Source organism: Nannobrachium achirus (assembly GCF_963921795.1).
Source record: "Nannobrachium achirus genome assembly, chromosome: 1".
Taxonomy (NCBI): Eukaryota; Metazoa; Chordata; class Actinopteri; order Myctophiformes; family Myctophidae; genus Nannobrachium; species Nannobrachium achirus.
This window is the reverse complement of record NC_137810.1, coordinates 4039064-4063952: the sequence shown is the minus strand read 5'-3', so window position 1 is coordinate 4063952 and position 24889 is coordinate 4039064. Positions and strand designations below refer to the sequence as shown.

General features: G+C 41.6%; 1 protein-coding gene across 1 annotated transcript; it reads left to right on the top strand.

The window, feature by feature from the left end:
- Positions 1 to 937: 937 nt before the first annotated feature.
- On the top strand, positions 938 to 24677 carry LOC308306490 (protein NLRC3-like; the record flags this gene model as incomplete). The annotated part of the gene is made up of 4 exons (XM_080751505.1): positions 938 to 1015; positions 1320 to 1465; positions 22004 to 22197; positions 22912 to 24677. 4 exons carry the CDS (start codon positions 938 to 940, stop codon positions 24675 to 24677), a joined length of 2184 nt encoding a protein of 727 aa, XP_080607631.1.
- Between the last annotated feature and the right edge of the window lie 212 nt (positions 24678 to 24889).

The following is a 24889-nucleotide window of genomic DNA, read 5'->3' as shown; positions in this document are numbered from 1 at the left end:
TTCATAGCAAAATGCTGTAGTCAGGGGAACCACTTGTCTACTGCCGTGGTTCTCAACCTGTGGGTCGGGGACCCCCACTCCCAGTTCTAATATGATGATGTTGTGGATTGGTTGAGAGGTAAATCTAAATTTATACCTCATAAATTCAGAAACTCTTCTCTAGACACCTACTGCCAGTTGGTAGAAAGGGATGTCGCTGCCATCTGCAGTAAGAGAAAAGAATACAAATTGGCTGACAACATGACAAAAGAGGAACGGGAGGAACTAAATAACTTAAAAAAGGATAAAACATTAGTTATCCAGAGTGCCGATAAGGGGGGTGCCATAGTGATTCTTAAGAGGGATGACTATGAGGGGGAAATATTGAGACAACCGGCAAATAAAAAATTCTATAAGAAATTGGAGAATAACCCTATTGCAGACACCAAGAAATCTATCCACGATGGTCTGAATAACTTATTAGAACAAGGGATCATCACCAAAGCTGAACATGAATTTATGAAGGTGGATTTTCCCATTACGCCGGTTTTCTATACCCTTCCCAAGGTACATAAAAAAATCACAGAGATCCCTCCAGGCAGACCCATCATTTCGGCCATAGGCTCCCTGACTGAAAATGTCAGCCTTTGTGGACTTTTTCCTCCAACCTCTAGTAACCACTTTGCCCTTGTATACCCGAGACTCCATGGATTTTATTAATATGATCAAATCAATCCAACAGGTGGAGGAAACAGACATTTTGGTAACAATGGACATTGAGTCCCTGTATACGAATGTACCCTTTGAAGGGGGCCTACAGGCTACTAAGACTTTTTTAGATCTGAGAGCTGACTGCAACCCAAGCACAGACTGCTTAGTGGGTCTCATTAAAGATGTCCTAATATCCAACTATTTCTTATTTGGCGATTCCTTCTATTTACAGACGTCAGGCGTGGCCATGGGATCCAGGATGTCCCCTAGCTTTGCCTCCCTATATGTGGGACTCTATGAGCAGAACATCATCTTTAATCACCAGGTAAATCCATATTTAAGATACATCTCCAATTGGAGGAGATACCTGGATGATATTTTCCTTATCTGGTCAGGAACAGAGCCCCTGCTAAAGGAATTCCATGAATTTATGAACGCTCAAAATAGACATCTACAATTCACTATGGATGCAAGCGTCAAGGAAATGAATTTTTTGGACATTCTTAATAATCAAGGAAAATAATGGCCTGAAAACGAATTCATACAGAAAACCCACAGACAGGAAGTCTCTTTTACATGGTGACTCATATCATCCTCTCCCTCTCAAAAGGAATCTCCCTATCTCCCAGTTCAACCGCATCAGACGGATCTGCAGTGCCAACGAAGACTACAATACCCAGGCCAAGGACTTGGAGGAACGCTTCCGGAAGAGAGGTTATAAAGAAACCTGGATAAAGAATGCAGCATCACGGTTCTCTGGCACTACACAGGCTGAGTGCCTTACCAGTAAGCGGCCTAAGCAGACCGAACCCAGAGTGTTCTGTGCTCTTGACTACTCACCTGTATCCAACAATATAGAAAAGGCCATAAATAAACATTGGTATATTATCGACACAGATCCCGTGCTAAAAAAAATGTTTACCCCAACCCCCCCGGGTGGTACACAAGAGGGCCCCCAATCTGCGTAACATGCTGGTGAGGGCCGATTTGCCCCCCCCCAGCACCCTCACACTTTCTTAGTGACAACCCAGCTGGAAATTACCCCTGTGGCCGATGTCAACAGTGTAACTTTACACGCAAATCTAACTCGTTTAACCATCCCCATACAGGGAAGAAATTCAAAATCAAAGGCATAATTTCATGCTCAACAGCCAATGTGATATATATGTTGAAGTGCCCTTGTGGGCTGGCGTATATTGGGAAAACCTCACGACCATTGAAAACCCGCATTGCAGAACATCGCAGTACAATTAGAAACAATGTTATCACTAGCCCTGTGGCTGTTCACTTCTCTAAAGCAGGACACACTGTCTCTATGCTTAGATACACAGGTATCGAATCAATACAACTACCACGCAGAGGGGGAAACATTAATAACATGCTGTTAAAACGGGAACTTTTTTGGATTCACACATTGCAGACTCTAGCTCCTAAGGGCCTTAATGAGGACTACGATATTAGACCCTTCCTATAGGGGGTCTCTGCTGGATTTGGGCCTATATGGATCTGGGTACTGACAGACACAGTGTGTGTGTTTGTTGTCTATTTCTGATGTTCATATACATCTGGTGTTTTCTTTTTTCAATTGAAGTACTGCCCTGTTTGTTTATTTCCTCTAGTAACAGTCTCTCCTGTGTATATTGTAATATATTAAGGTGTTTTTGTCCCATGTTTACTAATCTCTACAATAGACAAGAGGCGCCTCTTTTAGGTAGCATTATGATGGCCTAAGGGCCTGAGTCCTTTTGTATTTGTATATTTGTAATTCTTGGGAACAGAATTGGTTATGTATATGTATGTATATAATGTATACGATGTATGAGGTACAAATACAAGACATGTAATATGTATTGGTGACATTGAACATGTGACACTGATTGGGGACTGATTGGTCTATGGCCCACAGGTGTGGGATGACACACTGACTATATAAATGCATGTCTACACTGCTATTGTGAAGGTCTGATGAAGAGCCGTTAGGCTCGAAACGTTACCACAAGTAAACTTTTATCATTGGGAGCATAAATCGGTGAGGCTTCACTACACTAGGGCCAAGCTTAGCAGAATGTTCACAGATACAACAGACTCCTGCAACAGATGTAATCACTCCCCTGCAGATCACACACACACACATTTTTCTCCTGCCCAAAGCTTTCTTCTTTTTGGACGTCCTTTTTTGATACCATCTCTGTGGTTCTTGGTTTTTCGGTCCCTCCATGTCCATTGATTGCTATTTTTGGTGTCTCCTGTCTTTGGCAGATTTAATAGGCATCAGAAAGATCTGGTTGCATTCGCTTCCCTTATTGCTAGACGTCGCATATTGCTGCAATGGAATAGTCCTTGTCCCCCTCCAACAACATCTTGGTTAAAAGACCTGACATCATTCGTTCACTTAGAGAAAATTAAATTCACAATTAGAGGCTCATTGATTGGGTTCCATCGAACATGGGACCCACTTTTATCACACATCAACTCTATGACCTCCATTGATTAAAATGCATTTTCCATTATTATTATTATTATTATTATTATTATTATTTGTTTTCATTACACTACCACCTTAACCTTTAACTTATTTTCATTTCATTATATTCTATTTGTACACAATTGTGTTTAATCAATTTCTTTCTCCCCAGGGCTGTGGGTGGGCGGGTGGCTGGGTAGATGTTGTGTTGTCTAGTATGGTGTATTACTCGTATTGTTTCTGTCTGCATCCATGTATGTCCTGCATACTGTTTTTAAAAATTGACAAAACTCAATAAAAAGTTATATAAAAAAAAAAAATCGGTGTGCAGACTTTTATTCTTCTACCTATGTGGATTGGTTGAGAACCACTGATTAATTCAGACCAACACTCCATTATTCTTTATAAGAATTTGTCTTTAAAACTTTGTAGACACCCCCACCCATTAATTATGATTAGATATAGTTGATCCTGGGGAAACATTTAGCTCCTCCTATGTGACCTCTATCACAGTTGGAGGTTCATGGTGACACAGTAGCAGGGCCTGGAATGGAACCCTGAAACTTCTGCTTAGCAGGTGGGCTCTCTACCAATATATCACTGAGAAGAGAAGAGGAGAGGAGAGGAGAGGAGAGGAGAGGAGAGGAGAGGAGAGGAGAGGAGAGGACAAGCATGGTGTCTTAGTGTAACTGTGTTCACAAAATGGACTTTGTTTTCATTTGGTACACACGCCATATTTTCAAATGACACATACCATTCATTCAGTACACACAACTAAGCATTTGCTGCACACTACCAAGCATTTACAGCACACTGGAGTGCAAAATTGAAAACACACCATTGAATTGGAACACACCATATGAATGACATTGACTCTGGAGAATGAGCTATTTCTCCTTTTGTAAAATTACTCAGTGTTGGCCTACTTTTTTTATATAGTCAAACATAAAACAGCACACAAATATGCATCCAAAAAGTTTTATTTGGGTACATGATTTAGCCTACAGTAGATTTAGGCATCATGCCTCCGGTCAGAGATGGGCAAAAAATATAAAAAAGTATTTTGAAAAAAATCTAAATACTTGGTCAGTACTTGGTCTAATATTGACCAGGATAGTGTCACCAAGATATATCTTTGTATTTCAAATAATTTTTGTATTTTGTGCCCATCACTGTCTCTGGTTCCTGTCTCAATGTTCAGTTGTGCAATAGTGTTTATACAACAAGGTGCTTGTGTAATTGACATCAGACTTGAATGTGTAGAGTTTTGAATAGTTGTGTGTTGTGTGTTGATACTTTGAGATTTTACGTGAGAAGTGTGTGCAACAACTGAACATTGTGTAGTGTTTCGACAAGGTGATGTGTAATTGACATCTGTATGTTATAGGTTGATGCTTTGAGATTTTACGTGAGAAGTGTGTGCAACAACCCAAAAAAAAGAAGAAAAAAAAGTCATGTTAGGGGTGAAATACTCCTTTAAGGTTAGGTTTAGGCATAGTTGTAAAAACTAGAACTGTCAAAATGTTAAAATGTTATAATAATATAATATATATAATAATTGTATATAATAATAATTGAGTGCGTGGCCACGGCATGCACAATAACTGCACACAGAGTAAGAAAGTTATTATATGCCATACGTTGTGTTTTGCTCTGCAGTGCCTCTGTGTATGTTAGTGACACCCGACACCGTTGTTTCAGCTGCAGACAGAGGAGAGGCAGGAAAAGACTGCTCTCCTCTCTTCCTTAAAGTTTCCCTCCATGAGCTTCTCTTGAAAGAAACATTTAAGAAACTGTAATAATTATGACAACAGTGAAAATGTAATGTAATATTTGTCTGTCTGTAATGTAAAGGAGCAGACAGAGCTTGTAGGTCGGCTATTTTCACTACTAATTATTTGAGTTTGGATCAGAAATTAATATTGTGTAATAATTCAGTTCCACAGTCAGTTGTTAGTTAAATAAAAACGTTTCCTTATGGATTTAGTCAACAATGACAATCCAAGTCAATATCAAATATAGCATTTTTAATATTGATACTCTGTGAATGCCAATATGTATATGTCAGACTTGTCAGTCTAACCTAATAGACTATACATGTCAGTCTAACCAGTGTGGCTGGTTCTACAGACAGGGATCTCCATATATGGGCATAATAGGGATTATGTTAGTGTGGTTCCCCTACTTGATATGGGCATACCCATATATGGATGCCACATCGGCTACATACAATGCCTTTTATGCCCATGTATGGAGGTCCCTGTCTGTAGAACCAGCCACACTGCACTGACATTTATAGTCTAGAAGTTATATAGACTTAGGTGTCTTACTAGTAAGTAAAGTAAGTATAAGTACTTAATAATTTATAAGTAAAGTAAGTATAAGTACGTACTTAGCCTATAATTACTACTAATATCTAATAACTTCTAGTCAACATGCTGTATAGGAGACAACTCATTATTGTCTGTTTGGTTAAAACTGGAGGTTTGATTTTAGATTGATCAACTTTACTTTGTTTAATTATCACACACACACACACACACACACACACACACACACACACACACACACACACACACACACACACACACACACACACACACACACACACACACACACACAACATGTCCACTCCTCACCCTCATGAGCAATGGGTTTCAGACAATAAGCCACTCCTCCTCAACTCTTTGCACATGTAGACTGACAGGAAATGGGGAGAGAGATAGGGAATGACATGTGGCAAAGGTCGTCCGGATCGGGAATCGAACCAGCGACGCCAGCAGGCATCATAGCCTAGTATGTGGTACGCGCCTTGACCACTACTGCCATGCACATCAGCAGCATCTGAACAGTCAGGGGACAACCTACAACCTTTAACAATGGATTCACAAAGTCATGTCAATTCCAAAATGTTGACTTTCACTACAAAAATGCTGTGTTATTTTATCTACAGTATTGATTGATTGAAGAGTTTATTAGCAGTTTGCAATAGAAAAAAAGTACAGTTTCATGACAGCACAAATCACTGGTACAAGGTAAATTACGTAAAAGGAGATCCTAGTAAGCTTTATGGCTTATTTCCACAGGAACCACTTTATGTATCTCATATAACATTGAAAGACAGAAGGATAGAACAGAGTAGGCCTACTTTGCTTAGGATAACATCAATTACAAAAGCAGAAAAGAAAATAATAAAAAATAAAAATAAACGATTCCCGTGTTATCCTCCCTTGGGATGGGTCTGTTTTCACCCCTGTCATGCCAAGGCAAACAGGGCAATAAAAACAACAGATGGGGGCTTAGTCAGGCCTGAAGGTGACTTTTCAGAACAATTTGAAGGAGGCTAGGGATTTGCTCTCCTTTAAGGCCTGCGGTAGGGCGTTCCACATGTTGGTGGTATAGCAGAAGAACAAATTAGAGCCTTGTTTAGTGGTAAATTTAGGTTGATCATGATTAGTGGAGCTGCCTCTGGTGTTGTGATCGTGAACATCCTTGACCTTTAAGAAGTAGTTTGTCAGGTACAAGGATATCTTGGAGGTGTAGTGTATCTTGTACACCAGGCCCATTGCAAGATGCTGTACTCTGTCATTAGTTTATTATTATGTGGTATTCATAATCATAATGCTTTGATGTGCCAAATCTCCCTGCCTCCCTCCCTCTCTCTACTTTACTGTAAATCACGTGTCTTCAGCAGCAGTTGGCCAATGGCCATGAGAGAGAGAGAGAGAGAGAGGGGGGGGGGGGGGGGAGACACACACACACACACACACAGAGAGAGAGAGAGAGAGAGAGAGAGAGAGAGAGAGAGGGAGGTGTTTAAAGTGCTTGTCGCAGAGTCTGTGCAGAAAGGAAACACGCACAGACTGGATAACCCAACAACTCGTCTTTACGTGGGTGGGTGACGTGACGTAACGTTTTCGCTGTCCTCGGTGTCAAACATGTATAAATAAAAAATATATTTGTCAAAAACCTTCTGAATATTGTGCAGGACATTAAGCTTTATGTGAACTTACTCAAGATTAAAACATTTCATTCCTCATTTCTTCAGAATCTTCAACCAAACATGGCAAAACTCATATGGTGTGACTGTCCTGACCTTGTTTCTCAAAGTGGGAACTTGAATAAAACTAAGAAAAAGAATTGCTAAAAATCATTTGAAAATGAATTTAGGCTAAAAAAAATGTCTATTTTGAGCCTATATCTTTTCAAAGTCAAAGCATAATGTTTTCAGTCATTTCTGATCAAAAACATTTTGTCCCCCAACCCAAAATCATTTGGTGTGACACTAGTTTGGAAAAATTAAACAGGCAATTATTTGGACACCTATTGGCTAGAAAGGTCCTTCTTCTGTAAGGCTATTCAGCACTCCCAGCACAACTGCAAGACAGGTGTCTGAGGTGAGTTATGATTTTAACATTTTCATGAAATGCCATCTTGTTGAAACGTTGACAAACTCACCATTCTGGATGTCTTTTGGTGTGACATCTTTTCTTTTAAAAAAGCTTAGGTTATTTGAAGTTTTGGTCATATTTCCATGTAGATCTAGGCTGCTTTGTTATAGCTAGCATGCTGTTAGCATGCTAATGTGTACATAGTAGCCTCAAGGTAAACCTAAATGGAGAAAACAGTAATATGGTGTGACACTTAATCATATGGTGTGACATGTCTGCTTGTCACACCATATGACTTGACTGTCACACCATATGATTTATACTGTATTTAACTACAGATATAACAACAAATAACAAAGTTCCATGTTTCTTTTGTACATTTAAACATTTGTTTTAAACATTTTTACATAAAATGTAATTTAGCTTCATTCAGTGATACTTCAAATTCATCAGACAGAGCAGAAACCCCTTCACAGAAACCTTAACATATTGTTTCAATCTAAACAATATTTTCTCTTTGTCTTAAACTATACATTCCATTTTCTTTTGTCAGCTGGAAAATGACAAGTGCTGAGAGAACGAGAAAGTACAGGGAGAAACTAAACAATGACCCAGCAAGGAGAGAGGAGCCAAAGGGGCGAGACTGCATTTTCTACGAAGAGCAGGAGGTTGTCTGTGGCATAGCAGAACCGCAACAAGGCAGCCGGTTTGCTACCCTCACCAAATACGACTGGCTGATGTACAATACAGTCTAAATGTATAATCTAATCTGATCTAATACTTTTGTACTTTGACTCACTGGACTGGACAGTGGACAGTGTTAAGGTAGGACCCGAGACAAAACTAGCGAAAATAGCTGATCTACAAGCTCTCAACACGTTGTGCTGCGAGAGCTTGTAGATCAGCTATTTTCAGAGTTGCGCAACCCAGCACTCTTTAGCTAGTGGAGATGTGGTGTAATGTCATGATTCCTAATTACATTTGTTCAACACAAAATGCTGTGTTCAAGTTCAGGAGACTTCGGAAAAAAGCAATTTACCTGAATGCTGAGTTCTGTTTCCACTAATTGGTGTTAATAAAATGTTGCCTTCAATGCCTTGGCTCCAAGTGTGGCTATGCGCCTTATTGTCCCTTTAGGATCCTTCTGCCGTGGGCCGGCAGAAGACTTAGGTGTGCGTAGCATTCCTGTGCACATCCTCATCATCCATCTACTACTACAATTCTTTCTTATCCCATGTTAAAGCCCTACAATAATATCCTGTTCAGAAATATTAAGGCCATGTTATCCTGGGTAATTGTTTAATCAATCAGTAAAGTTCAGTACTCACTAATAGGTAGGTTAAAACACAGTTTGCTTTGACACATGAAGATATGATCATACGGTGTGACACTAAATCATTTGGTGTGACATTCCAAATAGTGAGAAATCATACCTTTATTAATGATTAAACCAAAAAAATGTTTATGGATTACATAGAGAATATTATCAGGAAGAGTCACAAATATTTGTGTAATTTTAGAGAAAGTTTTGACAGAATACATTTAAAATATGTTGTAAGATCATGAACATGGGCCTCACACAGAGTGTCGATTATGAAAAAAATATACAGATATAATTAATTTTCAAAAAACTATAGTGGATCACTGGTTAGTTATGATAAAGGACTTTGATAAAGTGAGTAACTTAAGAAAGATGTACTCCATTTTCATTTTATGAACAATTATTTTCATGTCACACCATATGATGATTTTAGGCACAAGTACAACAAACTGCTGAATAAAGTCTGATTCCAATAAAATATCTAAAAACAAAATGTATTTCCATAAGGTTGAGAGTGAGTAGAACAAAAGTAAATAACTTTTATGCCTGCAATTTAAAGTTTTTTTAAAAACACATTTTTTGGGGCGTCACGTCACTGACCCACATGCCTATGGAATATTATGGAACACCCGCGACGTTACGGAGGGACTGCTACCTGTTTAGGGTAATCACTGACTGTACTTTATGTTTATGTTTTAGTTTAGTGTAATCACTGACTGCACCTCACTTTATGTTTTAGTTGGTAGGCTACAGCCATGTTGTTGGAGGAGGAGAATTGCACTTTGGAATGTCAGTTATAGTTTTGGGAGAGTATAGCGACAGAGAATGTCAGAGATAGACGTTTAGGCTAAACCTTGGCCAGGAACGATATCTAGCCATAATCATAATTATGGCCGAGTTGTTGACTTCACGACCGTTTTGAATGCATCTTCAAAACCTGGGCAGGGGCGGAAATATAGGGGGTGTTATGACACCCAAACAACAACATTAACAACAACAGCAGCAGCAGGAGCAGCAGCAGCAGCAGCAGCAGCAGTAGTAGCAGCAGCAGTAGTAGCAGTCAGTGAGATAGCCCTAGAATGTCTCTTATTTTCGGTCGATTGACCCTTTGGGTAATCCCTCAAATAGAGCCATAGAACGCTCCCATGGCGCGGCGGTTAGCAAATAATCTGCGCGGCCCTAAAGTGCAGCGCGCTACTTGTGTACTCACCCAATAATGTATTCCTCAGCCTGGGAGAACGATATTGTCCTGTAGTGTTATATCCATTTGAAAGTTCTGGCTGAAAACATGTACTTTGTAAAATATCACCACTTAACACGAGCCAACACGGACGACTTATACGACCGGGCGAGGGGCTCGGAATGACTGCTGGACTGAATATATCATAACTTCCTTTGGGAAGCACAAAACGTACGGGGCAACACAATTGACAGGTGCTTGTGATTGACGTGGGGTGACTAATCACACCACCTGCGTGATTGTGTGCCCCGTACGTTTTGTGCTTCCAAAAGGAAGTTTTGATATATTCAGTCCAGCAGTCATTCCGGGCCCCTCGCCCGGTCGTGTCAGTCGTCCGTGTTGGCTCATGTTAAGTGGTGATATTTTACAAAGTACATGTTTTCAGCCAGAACTTTCAAATGGATATAACACTACAGGACAATATCGTTCTCCCAGGCTGAGGAATACATTATTGGGTGAGTACACAAGTAGCGCGCTGCACTTTAGGGCCGCGCAGATTATTTGCTAACCGCCGCGCCATGGGAGCGTTCTATGGCTCTATTTGAGGGATTACCCAAAGGGTCAATCGACCGAAAATAAGAGACATTCTAGGGCTATCAGTGAGAAAGATACATGCCAACCGGTTATAGTTTATCTCGAGAACAGTTTATCTCGAGACGGCGTCGGTCGTTGTCCTAGTAACACGCTGAGGAGACCGTACGTGGCAAACGGTGGCACCGCTCAAAATATGTCTATAACACCGTAAATAAGATTAAGAATATAGACTGGATATGAACAACATCTATCTAAGCCCATCCTCACCTCCCCTTTCCACTGCAAACATCCGCTTCTGTTTATTTTATTGGTGTCAGGTAGATTCACCTAAAACTATTGATGTGGTTACGGAGTTCGTATAGGATAGCCGTGTGTAGGACTAATGGTCACTGTTTGACAGCCAGGTAACACCACTGTCACAGTCACTATAATATTTAAATGACAAAGAGATAATATGCAAACATAGACAGTCTGACAGCATAATTGAGGGTAGGCGAAATGAGTCATAAACTGCGGTGAAAAGACTCTTGTCTGTGTGTCTGACATGCCTGTCTGTCTGTCTGTCTGTCTGTCTGTCTGTCTGCCAGTCTGTCTGTCTATTGTGTGCTAGTCTTTTGTACTGTAGGAACACTAATAGCCGCTATTAGTGTTCCTACAGTACAAAAGACAACAAATGCATGGCGTTATATTTCAGCATGTTTTCATGCAGGGTGAACCCTATCCTCACGTCAGTCAGCCCAATGATCTTCTATTGTGTGTTTAATCACTGACTACAGTCATAGCATAGGCACCAGGGCATTAACGAAAAAGTCGACAAGTCGACTCAGTCGACTTCATTACACAAGTCGACTCCCACCAGAGAACGTAGAAAGTCGAATTTGAAAAAAAATATACTTTCTATTTTGAAAATAGCAGATCTACAAGCTCACAACGCCTCGCGATGCGAGGCGTTGTGAGCATGTAGATCGGCTATTTTCACAATTTCTGCCTCTAATATTTGACAATTTGGACAATGTTTAATTTGTCATTTTAGAGGTGTTAAAAAGTCCTTAAATTGGCACTTTAGAAATGTGAAGATACCCTCTTACTTAAACCTTATGTTGGTTTGTTTACAGTTGAGTGAGAAAACAATGTTTCACATTATGTTAATCATCTGGGGACCCCCCTAAATAATTGGGGGGTCGTGTGTGATGTGATGATGTCATCAAATGATAGTGTCGACTTCAACTCAAGTTTTTACTGAGTCGAGTCGAATTGCAAAATTCAGAAGTCGTTAATGCCCTAGGTTACACTGACTACAGTTATAGCATAGGCTACTCATAACATAATAACTTGGGGGTTGGAATGAGACATGGTGGGACTTGCCCAACTCCTTCCCTGACTATTATGTGTTGGTTCCTCTGTGTAGAATAGATGACATGATATCATCTAACTGACTGTAGCCCTAGAGCTGTAGAGAATAGATGACATGATATCATCTAACTGACTGTAGCCCTAGAGCTGTAGAGAATAGATGACATGATATCATCTAACTGACTGTAGCCCTAGAGCTGTAGAGAATAGATGACATGATATCATCTAACTGACTGTAGCCCTAGAGCTGTAGAGAATAGATGACATGATATCATCTAACTGACTGTAGCCCTAGAGCTGTAGAGAATAGATGACATGATATCATCTAACTGACTGTAGCCCTAGAGCTGTAGAGGCGGGTCAAAGTCACATTATAAGGAAATGAAAGTGCACAGCGTATCTCAGGGAGCCATTTTGAGACACGACAACAACTGTGAACTTGACAGTGAGGACAACATGTGAGGAAGACAAAACAAAACACAATAAGGACCAAAAGCTAACGTAAAGTAGGTGTTGTTGTTTTAATATTCACTACTAGAACCACTTGGTTCTCACAGGAACAGTTTATAGGCTACTTTATGCTTCTGGTTTCTACTAAAGCTACCACTCCCTGTTGTCTAGTCTGCCTGTCTGTACTTGTTCTCTGTGGTTAATCTGGTTATGAATCTTATGATTGATGTCACCAGCAAAATACTTATTTAGACAGAGCAGAACATTATGAAATAATTATGTTGATTATTTAACCCTATAAGTAACGTGTGTATTTGGTATCATTATTTATGAGCTTTTTTGTCGGTAAACCTGCTGCTTCAGCGTTGCACTTTGAGGTCTTTTCCCCACTCGGCTGAAATCTCGTTGGTTTCATTGTGAGTGAACAGTGTCATCCGGTCTGGAGCCCGCCTACTGTATCCTGCACCCGCATGCACACACACACACACACACACACACACACACACACACACACACACACACACACACACACACACACACACACACACACACACACACACACACACAGTGTTTCCGTTGCAGACCACATGTGCAACATGCAGAGAGCAGCTGCTGCTTGCTCCCTGCTTCTCTTGAATATAAACCACGTGGTTGAGGGGAAGTTGTTTTAAGGATGTGGTTTGGTTTCCTTTTGACTATTTAATGTTTGTGAATGTAATAAGCTATTTTACAATTAACACATTTACAATAAAAACAATCCAATCAAGAAAAATATGTATATTTTAAATATTTTAATACAAAGGAATTGCTGAACTATCCGACATCTCAAAGCTGCCAGCAGTCCATGACTTGGTTTAGAGGATGAAACATTATTTTAACCAGGGTAAAGTATGTTAATCAATAGTATTATTAACATGATATTCAAAGGTCTACCTTGTTCTGTTGGAACATGAGTGTCTCCCTGTTCTTCTATTGTGATATTTCAATTCTGTGGTGCAGTAGGACACCTGTTGGTTGACAAGAGCTACTGCATGCATCTGCATCTACTGTAGTCTCATCATTATGATGGTGATATTGTTGTTCATCTACTGTAGTCTCATCATTATGATGGTGATATTGTTGTTCATCTACTGTAGTCTCATCATTATGATGGTGATATTGTTGTTCATCTACTGTAGTCTCAGCATTATGATGGTGATATTGTTGTTCATCTACTGTAGTCTCAGCATTATGATGGTGATATTGTTGTTCATCTACTGTAGTCTCATCATTATGATGGTGAAATCTGTGTAGAAATCCATGCTGTTACGCCACATCTTCAGTATTCACTTGATTGTGCTTAGTTCAGTGTGGTATCAAGCACCGAAAACTCACAACACGTCGCTGTGTGTGTGTGTGTGTGTGTGTGTGTGTGTGTGTGTGTGTGTGTGTGTGTGTGTGTGTGTGTGTGTGTGTGTGTGTGTGTGTGTGTGTGTGTGTGTGTTATACATTCATTCATTAATCATTTACTATTTTCTGCTAACCTTGACAGGTTAAATAAAGACCGAAGATGAGTGAGTGTGTGGAGAGAGAGGAGGAGGAGGGAAGAGACAAACATCTCATCCACAGAGCAGAGTCTCCAACAGCCAGCTGTGGGTCTAAAGATGAACCTGGACCTCCACGCTTAAAGTAAGACAATCCTCCTGTACCATATACACACAATGGCAGTGGTGTAAAGTAACTAAGTACATTTACTTAAGTACTGTACTTGTACTTTATGCGTATTTCCAATTTACAGTACTTTTACTTCTACTCCACTACTCTCGGATCCATATATTTTACTTTTACTCCACTACAATTATTTGTCAATTTTAGTTATGGCCTTTTAAGAAACTCCAACTCAAAACCCATTGCCTCCAAAGCATGCTCTGTAGCAGTTCTTTTACATTTCTGACGCATTGTTGGAAGTGGAGGACATAATATGGTCAAGAGATGGGGACAGGGGAATTGGGAGGAGAGGGGTCTATGTGTTCATTCAAATGATCATTGTATGAATATTGTTATGATTCCAGAAGTGTTGACCACAGAGCAGAGTCTCCAACACCCAGCTGTGTGTCTATGAAGAGTGACTGGTCTATGAGAATACCTCCTGTCTTCAGTGAACCTGGACCTCCACACACACAGTATGTCAATCCTCCTATTATCACTATACAATATACACATACACACCATAACACAACAAAGTATTATCACGATAATTTGCAAATAATGGATAAAACAAGACACAGAGTCTAATAACAGTATCCTCCCCTTTCTAGCTTTATTCATAGCCCGTGACCCCCAAAATAATCATATTTCAAACGGCGACCCCCAAAATAATCATATTTGAATCAGGGACCCCCACACCCTGACTTGGAATGTAGTAGTTGAGGCATTCAATTTAGTTTCACTCCGTTCCATAGATAAATAGAGTGAACATAGAAGATCTACAAGCTCACAACGCCTTCAGATGTGAGGTGCTGTGAGCTTGTAGATCGGCTATTTTCAAATGTACTTTCTTGTACAATTTACTGTGAGTGAAAGAATTGAGATGTTGTGCTATGTTATTGTTCTGTAATGGGCCAACAAATGATCATGAACTAATTGACTTCACAATGTTCATTGTATGAATATTGTTGTGATTCCAGAAGTGTTGACCACAGAGCAGAGTCTCCAACACCCAGCTGTGTGTCTATGAAGAGTGACGCGTCTATGAGAATGCCTCCTCACTTCAGTGAACCTGGACCTCCACACACACAGTATGTCTCTATGTCAATCCTCCTGTTACACAATACACACACTAGTGTCATGTCACACACAAAAAGCAATACTCAAAGCACAGCTAACAGAGCTAACAGTGCCAAACAAAAGTATATGCTAGTCAGTGCAACACAAGTATCTCACCACCATACCAACACAGCAATAGAACTCAATTCAACCAACACAACCAATAGTTCAGCGCCAAAATAAGTGTCCAGAGTCAGTGTAAATATATCCACAATTTTCCCCGGGGGTTTACTGGAGACTATCAGGACCAAACTTCCGGGTTTAACAGCAGACATACAAGCTCACGTCGCGTCGCAGATGCAACCCGTTGTGAGCTTGTAAATCGGCGGCGGAAGATCGGTGCAAACGTCTGCGCAATGCACTATGGGGCGTAGGAAAATCGTGGATTAAGAATACAAAAAAGCAAGAAAGGGTGCCACAGCAAGACGCCACAAGCAAAGCAACGCTCTCTGGGAAAGTACTTAGAGGTCAGAGTCAGTACAACTTTTGTTCCAGTAGTGTAAGGTAACAGTTGTCCTAGGTTGTCCTAGGTTAGTTGGCCTTGGCAAGCGTCCGTTATGAGTCTCATTGTATTGCTTGAGAGCGACCGGCACAAAGGACTTTCCTATTCTCTCGCACCTCACTCCTGGGTAGCGGAAACGTTTCCTCTCTTACTCCAGTAACTGAGGATCTCAGGGTAGATATAGAATTCAAGGTACTATGTGTGCTGTTTGTGAAAGAATTGTACAATTCACAATGTGTTCAGTATACAGACTGACTGTGTGTTACTTTGTTTATTTGATTTTATTTCATTCATGTTGATGTTCAGTCATGTTGTTTCCATAATGCTCATAATCAACACGGCTATTCAACCAATCAGATTGCTTTGTCATAACTACCTGTTGTGTAATCTACAATATATGTAGGCTACACTCAGTGTTGCCATGTAGATCTACAGTATGGCTCTATTTTAGTACATTTTACTGCTTTCCACTGATATTTTATCACAACGTTTTGCCTGTTACTTCAACATGGAGTTTTACTCTCTTGTAAAATGCAATGTAACAATACAGAATCTATAACAAACAGACTCTTTCATTCACATGATCATTGTATGAATATTGTTGTGATTCCAGAAGTGTTGACCACAGAGCAGAGTCTCCAACACCCAGCTGTGTGTCTATGAAGAGTGACTGGTCTATGAGAATGCCTCCTCACTTCAGTGAACCTGGACCTCCACATACACAGTATGCCAATCCTCCTATTATACAATACACACTATTATGTTATACACAACACCATAACACAACAAAGTATTATCATGATAATGTGCAGATAATGGATGAAAACAATACACAGTCTAATAACAGTACCCTCCCCTTTCAAGCTGTATTCATAGCAGTGGTTCTCAGCCTTTTCAGGCCTTGACTCCCAGAATAATCATATTTGAACTGTACCGCCCGTCCCCGTGAACTTATACAATTATATTTTCCACCCGTTTGCACTCATCAAACTGTGGTCCATGTTGGATATCCACGGATACCCTGATCTATGCTCAGATCAACCCATTCTCACCCCCTTTGCTTCACCCTCCCGACGCTGTGTCTTTCTTTCCTTTGCTTCACCCCTGTGAAGTTTTGGGAGTGACTATTGCGTCTAGGGTGCGACGGAGACGGAGAGTTTTTGGACGAGACAGAGTCTTAGTACGCATGCGCCGACATGTGTTTACTGGAAGATTTTTCACTGACGGCCGTCATGGGGAATCGAACCCCGGTCTCTGGATTTGTATCTCAATGCTCTACCGACTGAGCTAACGAGAGTGACTGGGAAGTACCTTTTTTTTTGTGCTTTTATCTTTGACAAAACGTGAAATGATAACGTAGTCCCTTCTTTGAGCCACATTCGGAGGCGGAAGCAGTCCCCTGGTCAAGATTTACTATTCTGTCCATAACGGCACGTAATTCGGTAACGCGGCTGAGTCGGCTCATGCGGCGTTCCCACCGCTCGTCGCGGCAACTCGGCTCGCTATCGCTCGCCTCGGTGGCGACTCACGGGGGTCATCGCCGCCTGAGACGGCGCCGCTCCGTCGTTTATAGTGGCGTGAACGGTAGCGACGGGTGGCTGGTAAACCAAGAAGCCTTCAGAGCGTATCGAATCCCGCATCAGGAACTACTTTTTTTTCTTTCTTCTTAGACCACCCAATGCGTCTAACCCTTGAGACATTAGGCAATCCGTCCGCGTCTATGGTGAGAAGCATTCGGTATTTAAGATCGCGTCGGTTGTATGACGCAATAGGGGTGAGAACCTGTTGCTCAGATATATAAGATGTTCTGTCTGTCTGTCTGTCTGTCTGTCTGTCTGTCTGTGTGTCTGTCTGTCTGTCTTTTCAACCATCTATAGATAGTTTCTTTCATGAAAACTGGAAACTATACTTTTTTTTCTTTTTTTTCCTCCCTTTTTTTTAAACCCTGTTAACCTTTGACAATTGTATGAATATTGTTGTGATTCCAGAAGTGTTGACCACAGAGCAGAGTCTCCAACACCCAGCTGTGTGTCTATGAAGAGTGACTGGTCTAAACATCATCCTCCTGTCTTCAGTGAATCTGGACCTCCACACACACAGTATGTCAATCCTCCTATTACACAATACACACACTAGTGTCATGTCACACACACAATAAAAAGCAATACTCAAAGCACAGCTTAACAAAGAGCCAACAGCCTAACAGAGCCAAACAAAAGTGTTCATAACAGTCAATGCTAGTCAGTACAACACAAGTATCTCACCACCATATCAACACAGCAATAGTACTCAATTCAACCAACACAACCAATAGTTCAGCGCCAAAATAAGTGTCCAGAGTCAGTGTAAATAAATCAAGAATAAAAAAAATTAAAAAGCAAGAAAGGGAGCCACAGCAAGACGCCACAAGCAACCCTCTCTGGGAAAGTACTTAGAGGTCAGAGTCAGTAACATTTTTGTTCCAGTAGTGTAAGCTAACAGTTGTCCTAGGTTGTCCTAGGTTATCCTAGGTTATGTTAATTGGCCTTGGCAAGCGACCGTTATGAGTCTCATTGTATTGCTTGAGAGCGACCGGCACAAAGGACTTTCCTAGTCTCTCGCACCTCCGTCCTGGGTAGCAGAAACGGATGTTTCCTCTCTTACTCCAGTAACTGAGGATCTCAGGGTAGATATAGAATTCAAGGTACTATGTGTGCTGTTTGTGAAAGAAATTGTACAATTCACAATGTGTTCAGTATACAGACTGACTGCGTGTTACTTTGTTTATATTATTTTATTTCAACCATCATGTTGTATCCGAGACTGTTCCATAATGCTCATTATCATCACGGCTATTTGAACCAATCAGATTGCTTTGTCAGAACTACCTGTTGTGTAATCTACAACATATACACTCAGTGTTGCCATGTAGATCTACTGTATGGATCCATTTTAGTACATTTTACTGCTTTCCAGTGATATTTTATCACAATGTTTTTCCTGTTACTTCAACATGGAGTTTACTCTGTTGTAAAATGCAATGTAACAATACAGAATCTATAACAAACAGACTCTTTCATTCACATGATCATTGTATGAATATTGTTGTGATTCCAGAAGTGTTGACCACAGAGCAGAGTCTCCAACACCCAGCTGTGTGTCTATGAAGAGTGACTGGTCTATGAGAATGCCTCCTCACTTCAGTGAACCTGGACCTCCACACACACAGTATGTCAATAATTTTAACTGGGACCCCCCCAAAAAATCTCATTTGAACTGGGGACCCCATTTCCTATAGGGCCCCCTCAAGAAGGGGGCGTTACTTTTTGGGAGGCTATATTCTATTGAGACTATATATTTGAGGTGGAACCATGGGGTAAAGTGGTACTAAAATTGGAACGATACGGAGAAGATTAGGATTGACTCTACAAGTCTACATGGTTCTCATCGTTTTTCTCTGTATCGTTCCAATTTCAGCCCAAAGAAAGTGCCCGTTGCCAACAAAGGGCATTTTGGTATTGCATCTGAAATGGCTTGGAATTAGAGACATACAGAACATGACATTTCAATGTCCGAGTGGTTGTTTAGAGTAAAACCTGTATAAAACCGTAGTATGGACCAATATGTATACAAAATATATGTATTTTGAAAAGCATGTGGGGCCCCTTTAAGTGATGTTGTTTAGGCAGAAACAGTGCACTCTGATTTTCACAATAAAATGTTACCCGCTAAGTATTTAGTCCTGTACACCGTCCGTCCCCGTGAACGTATAAACCCATCAAACTCAGGTCCCTGTCGGATATCCACGGATACCTGGCTCGTAGCAGGACTCTGATATATAAGATTTGCTGTATGTCTGTCTGTCTGTCTGTCTGTCTGTCTTTTCAACAATCTATAGATAGTTTCTTTCATGAAAACTGGAAATGATACTGTTTTTTTTTAACCCTGTTAACCTTTGACAATAAAGTTGAAGTTCAACTATGCAACAATGTGGAGGGAAAGACAAATAGTTTACCAGTAAACACTAACGGTTAATTGTGACTGTTAATAAGTAGTTTTAAAATCCGCCAGAACAGCTTGGAGCGATCGAGGACCGTCCTCCACTCCAATTCTGCTCCTGTTGGCAGGGGTGTCGCACAAAATTCTGGGCCCTGGGTACAAGGATTCACTGCGGGCCCCCCATGAATGTTCTTCATAGGGGGATGGGGTTTAGCCCATTTAGACTGGGAACGCATTATTACACGTTATTTTGTGCTTTAACTATTAATAAATAGCACATACAAGCTCACAGTGCGGCACCAAGTGCCTTAATAATTAAGGCCCCTCCACCTTGGGCCTTAGTAACTCAGTCCCACTTACCCCCCTCCTTGTGACATCCTGTGATCCACAGTGTTGGGCAGTAACGAATTACTAATAATATATTACTGTAATATTATTACTTTTTCCAGTAACGAGTAGTGTAAGGTATTACTCTAAAAAAAATGGTAATATATAACGCTTTACTCCGCAAAATAAAAGCCTCGCTACTCCGTTACTAGCCATTTTAGCCGATTGCCGAAAAAGAACAGATCTACAAGACATCAACATACATCTACAGAGATGCGATGTAGCTTGTAGATCAGTCATTTGCGCAGTGCGCACAGTTATGACGTGGCTTATGTCATGAGACCAGTCCAGTGTCAGCGCTGCGCTGCCTGTCACAGTCACAGAGAGAGCATAGCGTGCGACGCGCTTACATGAATGGGACATTTACAATCTACAAGCACTCCTCTCGGCCGCGGAGGGGTCCGTCGCGGGGGGGGGTCCGTCGCGCGGGGGTACGCCCGACTCCGCCGCGGAGGGGTCGCGGGGGTCCGCCGCAGACCGTCCGCGGAGCTCAGCGGGACCACCGTGGACCACTGCGGACTGAGTTGCTGCTGTTAGCCAGTTAGCGTAGCCTCTAGCCTTACATTAAGACGCTTTCTGCCGAGACTTTCGCATTGTGACATTGGGGCGAATGTCACAATGCGAAAGTCTCGGCAGAATGCGTCTTAATGTAAGGCTACGTAGCCTCCACTGTCTGAGCCCAATAAGCCTCATGTCTGTTGTAAAATGTAAAACTACTCACCGAAATAGACGGTTTTAGGGAGTTGAAAGCCTACTTTCCTTAGTGGGAACACCCAGAGCCCCTGCACCTCACGTCTAAAATAGCCTAAACTTTTTAGGCAGAAAAGAAAATATGTAGCCTATTATTTAAGAATAATATAGGCAGGGGTCTTCAACAGAGCTGAGAGTTTTAAATGTAATAAAAAATAAGCAATGTTTTGTTGGGTTATATATTATGTCTTAATTATTAATTGATTCGCTTGTAGGCCTATACCAAAATCCATTAAAAAAGTTTCTAACTGTTCCCAGGTCAAATATTGATGTGTGATTAAAATGTGATTAATTGAGATTAATTAATTACAAAGCCTGCAATTATAATTTCTTTAATCGCATCCCAGAGACTCTTATTGTTCCAATAAATTGGATTCAGTTCTAAAAGGAGCTGTCTAAACAGATTTTGCAGTAAAAAAAAAAAAAAGTAATATAACTTAATATATTACATATTACTCTTGATTCCAAGTAATAAGTAATATAATATTATTACTTTTTCCAAGGAGTAATAAGTAATAAGTAACGATTACTCTCCTAAGTAATATTGCCCAACACTGGTGATCCACATGCATGTTCTCGTTCTGTGCCTCGCTGACAAGGCTGAGACACAGCAGCCACACTGCTGACTGAGATCAGGGCAGACTTTTATTTGTTTGTGCTCCAAACACTCATCCACCCACACAAAGATGAAATAGAGTTTCTCCTAAGCATGAAGCAAAGATGGAAGTATCTTACTGTTCAGTGGTTGTCTACTGGTAATAATATGTGTGTTTTTGTCTGTTCACCACAGAGCAGAGTCTCCAACACCCAGCTGTGTGTCTATGAAGAGTGACTGGTCTAAAATGCATCCTCCAGACTTCAGTAATGAACCTGGACCTCCACACACACAGTAAGACCACTGATCTCTGTTGGTCATTTTTTGGAGGAGAATAAACTTTTGTTTTGGTACAACATACCGGTCTTGCCTTTCATCAAGCCCACAAATATCCTTCTATCCACCAGGAATATAGTCATAATAAATAATATAAATAAATATCCTTCTATCCACCAGGACTATAGTCATAATAAATAATATAAATAAATATCCTTCTATCCACCAGGACTATTAGTCCTAATAAATAATTCTTCTCCTCCACAGGAAGAGGAAGAGGGTGTGTGTTGTGACAGAGCAGGCGTCCAGGTGTTCAGTGTGTGAGGAGGTTCTGACAGATCCAGTCTCTAGCAGCTGTGGACACTGGTTCTGCAGACAGTGCATCACCTCATACTGGGAGCAGTCTGCTCCAACAGGACACCATGACTGTCCCCAGTGTGGAAAGATCTTCAGGACCAGACGTAGACTGAAGACACCCAGTCACACCAGCAGTGGACACAGTAAGACTGGACACCATTTTAACATTGACTGCCTCGGGAAAATGACTGCCATTTTCTCACCTTTTAACGTGGGTGCGTGCGTGTCCATCATGCACGCTGTGGTCCGTGCCAGATTACAATGTTAATTACTTTAATTGTGACCAGAGTCACAGTTTAGTATGTGAAACGTGCAAAACACATGCTGACTTTTATGGTCTATGGGTTTACCGCTCTGACATCACTGTGATGTCAGGGGAACCACTCTAACAGAGTCCCTTTCATGCCCATACATGGAGATCCCTGATGTCATCAATATTAAGCCCATTTCTAACAGGACTTCATATGGGCATGCCCATATATGGAGGCCACATCGGCACATACCACACTCCATATATGGGTACCAGGGGTCTCCATATATGGGTAACTGGTCCGATATACATCACTGGCCAGATGGCCAAGACATGTCTATTTGTGTAGCTAATGTTGACAAAAATCACACGTTATTTTCCGTGCATTCTTTTTTTTTTTTTTTTTTTTAACACTAATGTATGTACAGTACACAGCTGTAAGAATGTAAAGTTATGAATGAAGCTGAATGTTTAAAATGTCTTCATTGTCTTCTCATAGCAGGTGTCAGTGTGCAGGAGGATTTAAAGGTTTATAAGATCACTTTGAACAGTCTGGATCGTGTGACAGACGTCACTGAAGTGCCCTCCCTCAGCAGCATCTTCACAGCGCTCTACATCACAGTGGGAGAGAGTGAAGGGGTTAATAACCAACATGAGGTCTACCAGCTTGAGACGCTCTCCAAGAAGAACACCCTCCATGACCAACCAATCAACTGCTGTGACATCTTTAAGCCCCTCCTCCTTGGCAGAGAGACACCAATCAGAAGAGTTCTGACCAAGGGAGTCGCTGGCATTGGAAAAACCTTCTCTGTGCGTAAGGTCGCTCTGGACTGGGCAAAGGGTTTGGAAAATCAAGATGTCATTCTCCTGGTTCCCTTCTCATTCCGGGAGCTGAACTTGGTCAGAGATGAGCAGCACAGTCTTCTCTCACTGATCCATGTTTTCCATCCAACGTTGAAGAAGGTCACAGCAGAGCAGCTCGCTGTCTGGAAGGTTGGCTTCATCTTTGATGGTTTGGATGAAAGCAGGTTGTCCTTCAACTTCAACAATGACATCATCTCTGATGTCACAGTGACATCATCAGTGGACGGGCTGTTGACAAACCTCATCGAGGGGAATCTGCTCCCATTGGCTCTCATCTGGATAACCACCAGACCTGCAGCAGCCAATCAGATCCCTCCTGCATATGTTGACCTGGTGACAGAAGTACGAGGGTTCACGGACCCCCAGAAGGAGGAGTACTTCAGGAAGAGATTCAGTGATGAGAAGCTGGCCAGCAGAATCATCTCACACATGAAGACGTCAAAGAGCCTCCACATCATGTGTCACATCCCAGTCTTCTGTTGGATCAGCGCTACCGTTCTGGAGGACATGGTGAAGACAGACGAGACAGGACAGCTGCCCACGACCCTGACTGCCATGTGCTGCCACTTCCTGTTGGTCCAGACAAAGAGGAAGGAGCTGAAGTATGATGAGCCTCATCAGGGGAAAATAAGAAACAAGAAAAGAAACAGAAAAGAGAGACAGAATCAACAGCAGATGATGGAGAAGGACAGGGAGGTTCTTCTGAAGCTGGGCAGGCTGGCGTTTGAACATCTGGAGAAAGGCAGCATCATGTTCTACCAAGAAGACCTGGAAGAGTGTGGTCTGGATGTGAAAGACGCCTCACTGTACTCAGGAGTGTGCACAGAGATCTTCAAAAGAGAGGGCGTGCTCTTCCAGAGAGCAGTCTACTGCTTTGTTCATCTGATCATCCAGGAGTTTCTGGCTGCAGTCTACCTGTTCCACTGTTTCACACAGAAGAACAAGGAGGTACTGAAGACATTCCTGGGACGTGACCTATTGGGACGTGATTACCCCAGTGACTTCCTGGACGCAGCCAACCGTAAAGCCATAGACAGTAAGAATGGACACCTGGACCTGTTTCTCCGCTTCCTTCATGGTCTCTCACTGCCGTCCAACCAGAGTCTGTTAGGAGGTCTACTGGTTCAGACACAGAACAGTCCAGAGAGCATCCAGAGAGCCATCAACAACCTGAAGAAGATGTATGATTACGATGCCTCTCCTGACAGATGTATCAACATCTTCCACTGTTTGATGGAGATGAACGACCACTCAGTGCATCAGGAGATCCAACAGTACCTGAAGTCAGGGGACAGATCAAAGACACAATTGTCTCCGACCCAGTGTTCAGCTCTGGCCGCCATGCTGCAGATGTCAGAGGATGTTCTGGAGGAGTTGGACCTGGACAAATACAACACATCAGATCAGGGCCGATGCAGACTCATCCCAGCTGTGAGGAACAGCAGAAAGGCTCGGTTAGTAGTCATGTGAAATAAAACTTAGAACAGAAACAATGTACTGTACCTTCACACCACTACACTATAACTAGACATGATAGTTAAATCAACAGTGATACGCACACACACACTCACGCACGCACGCACGCACGCACGCACGCACGCACGCACGCACGCACACGCACACGCACACACACACACACACACACACACACACACACTCAAAGTCAAAAGCCAATCTAAGGC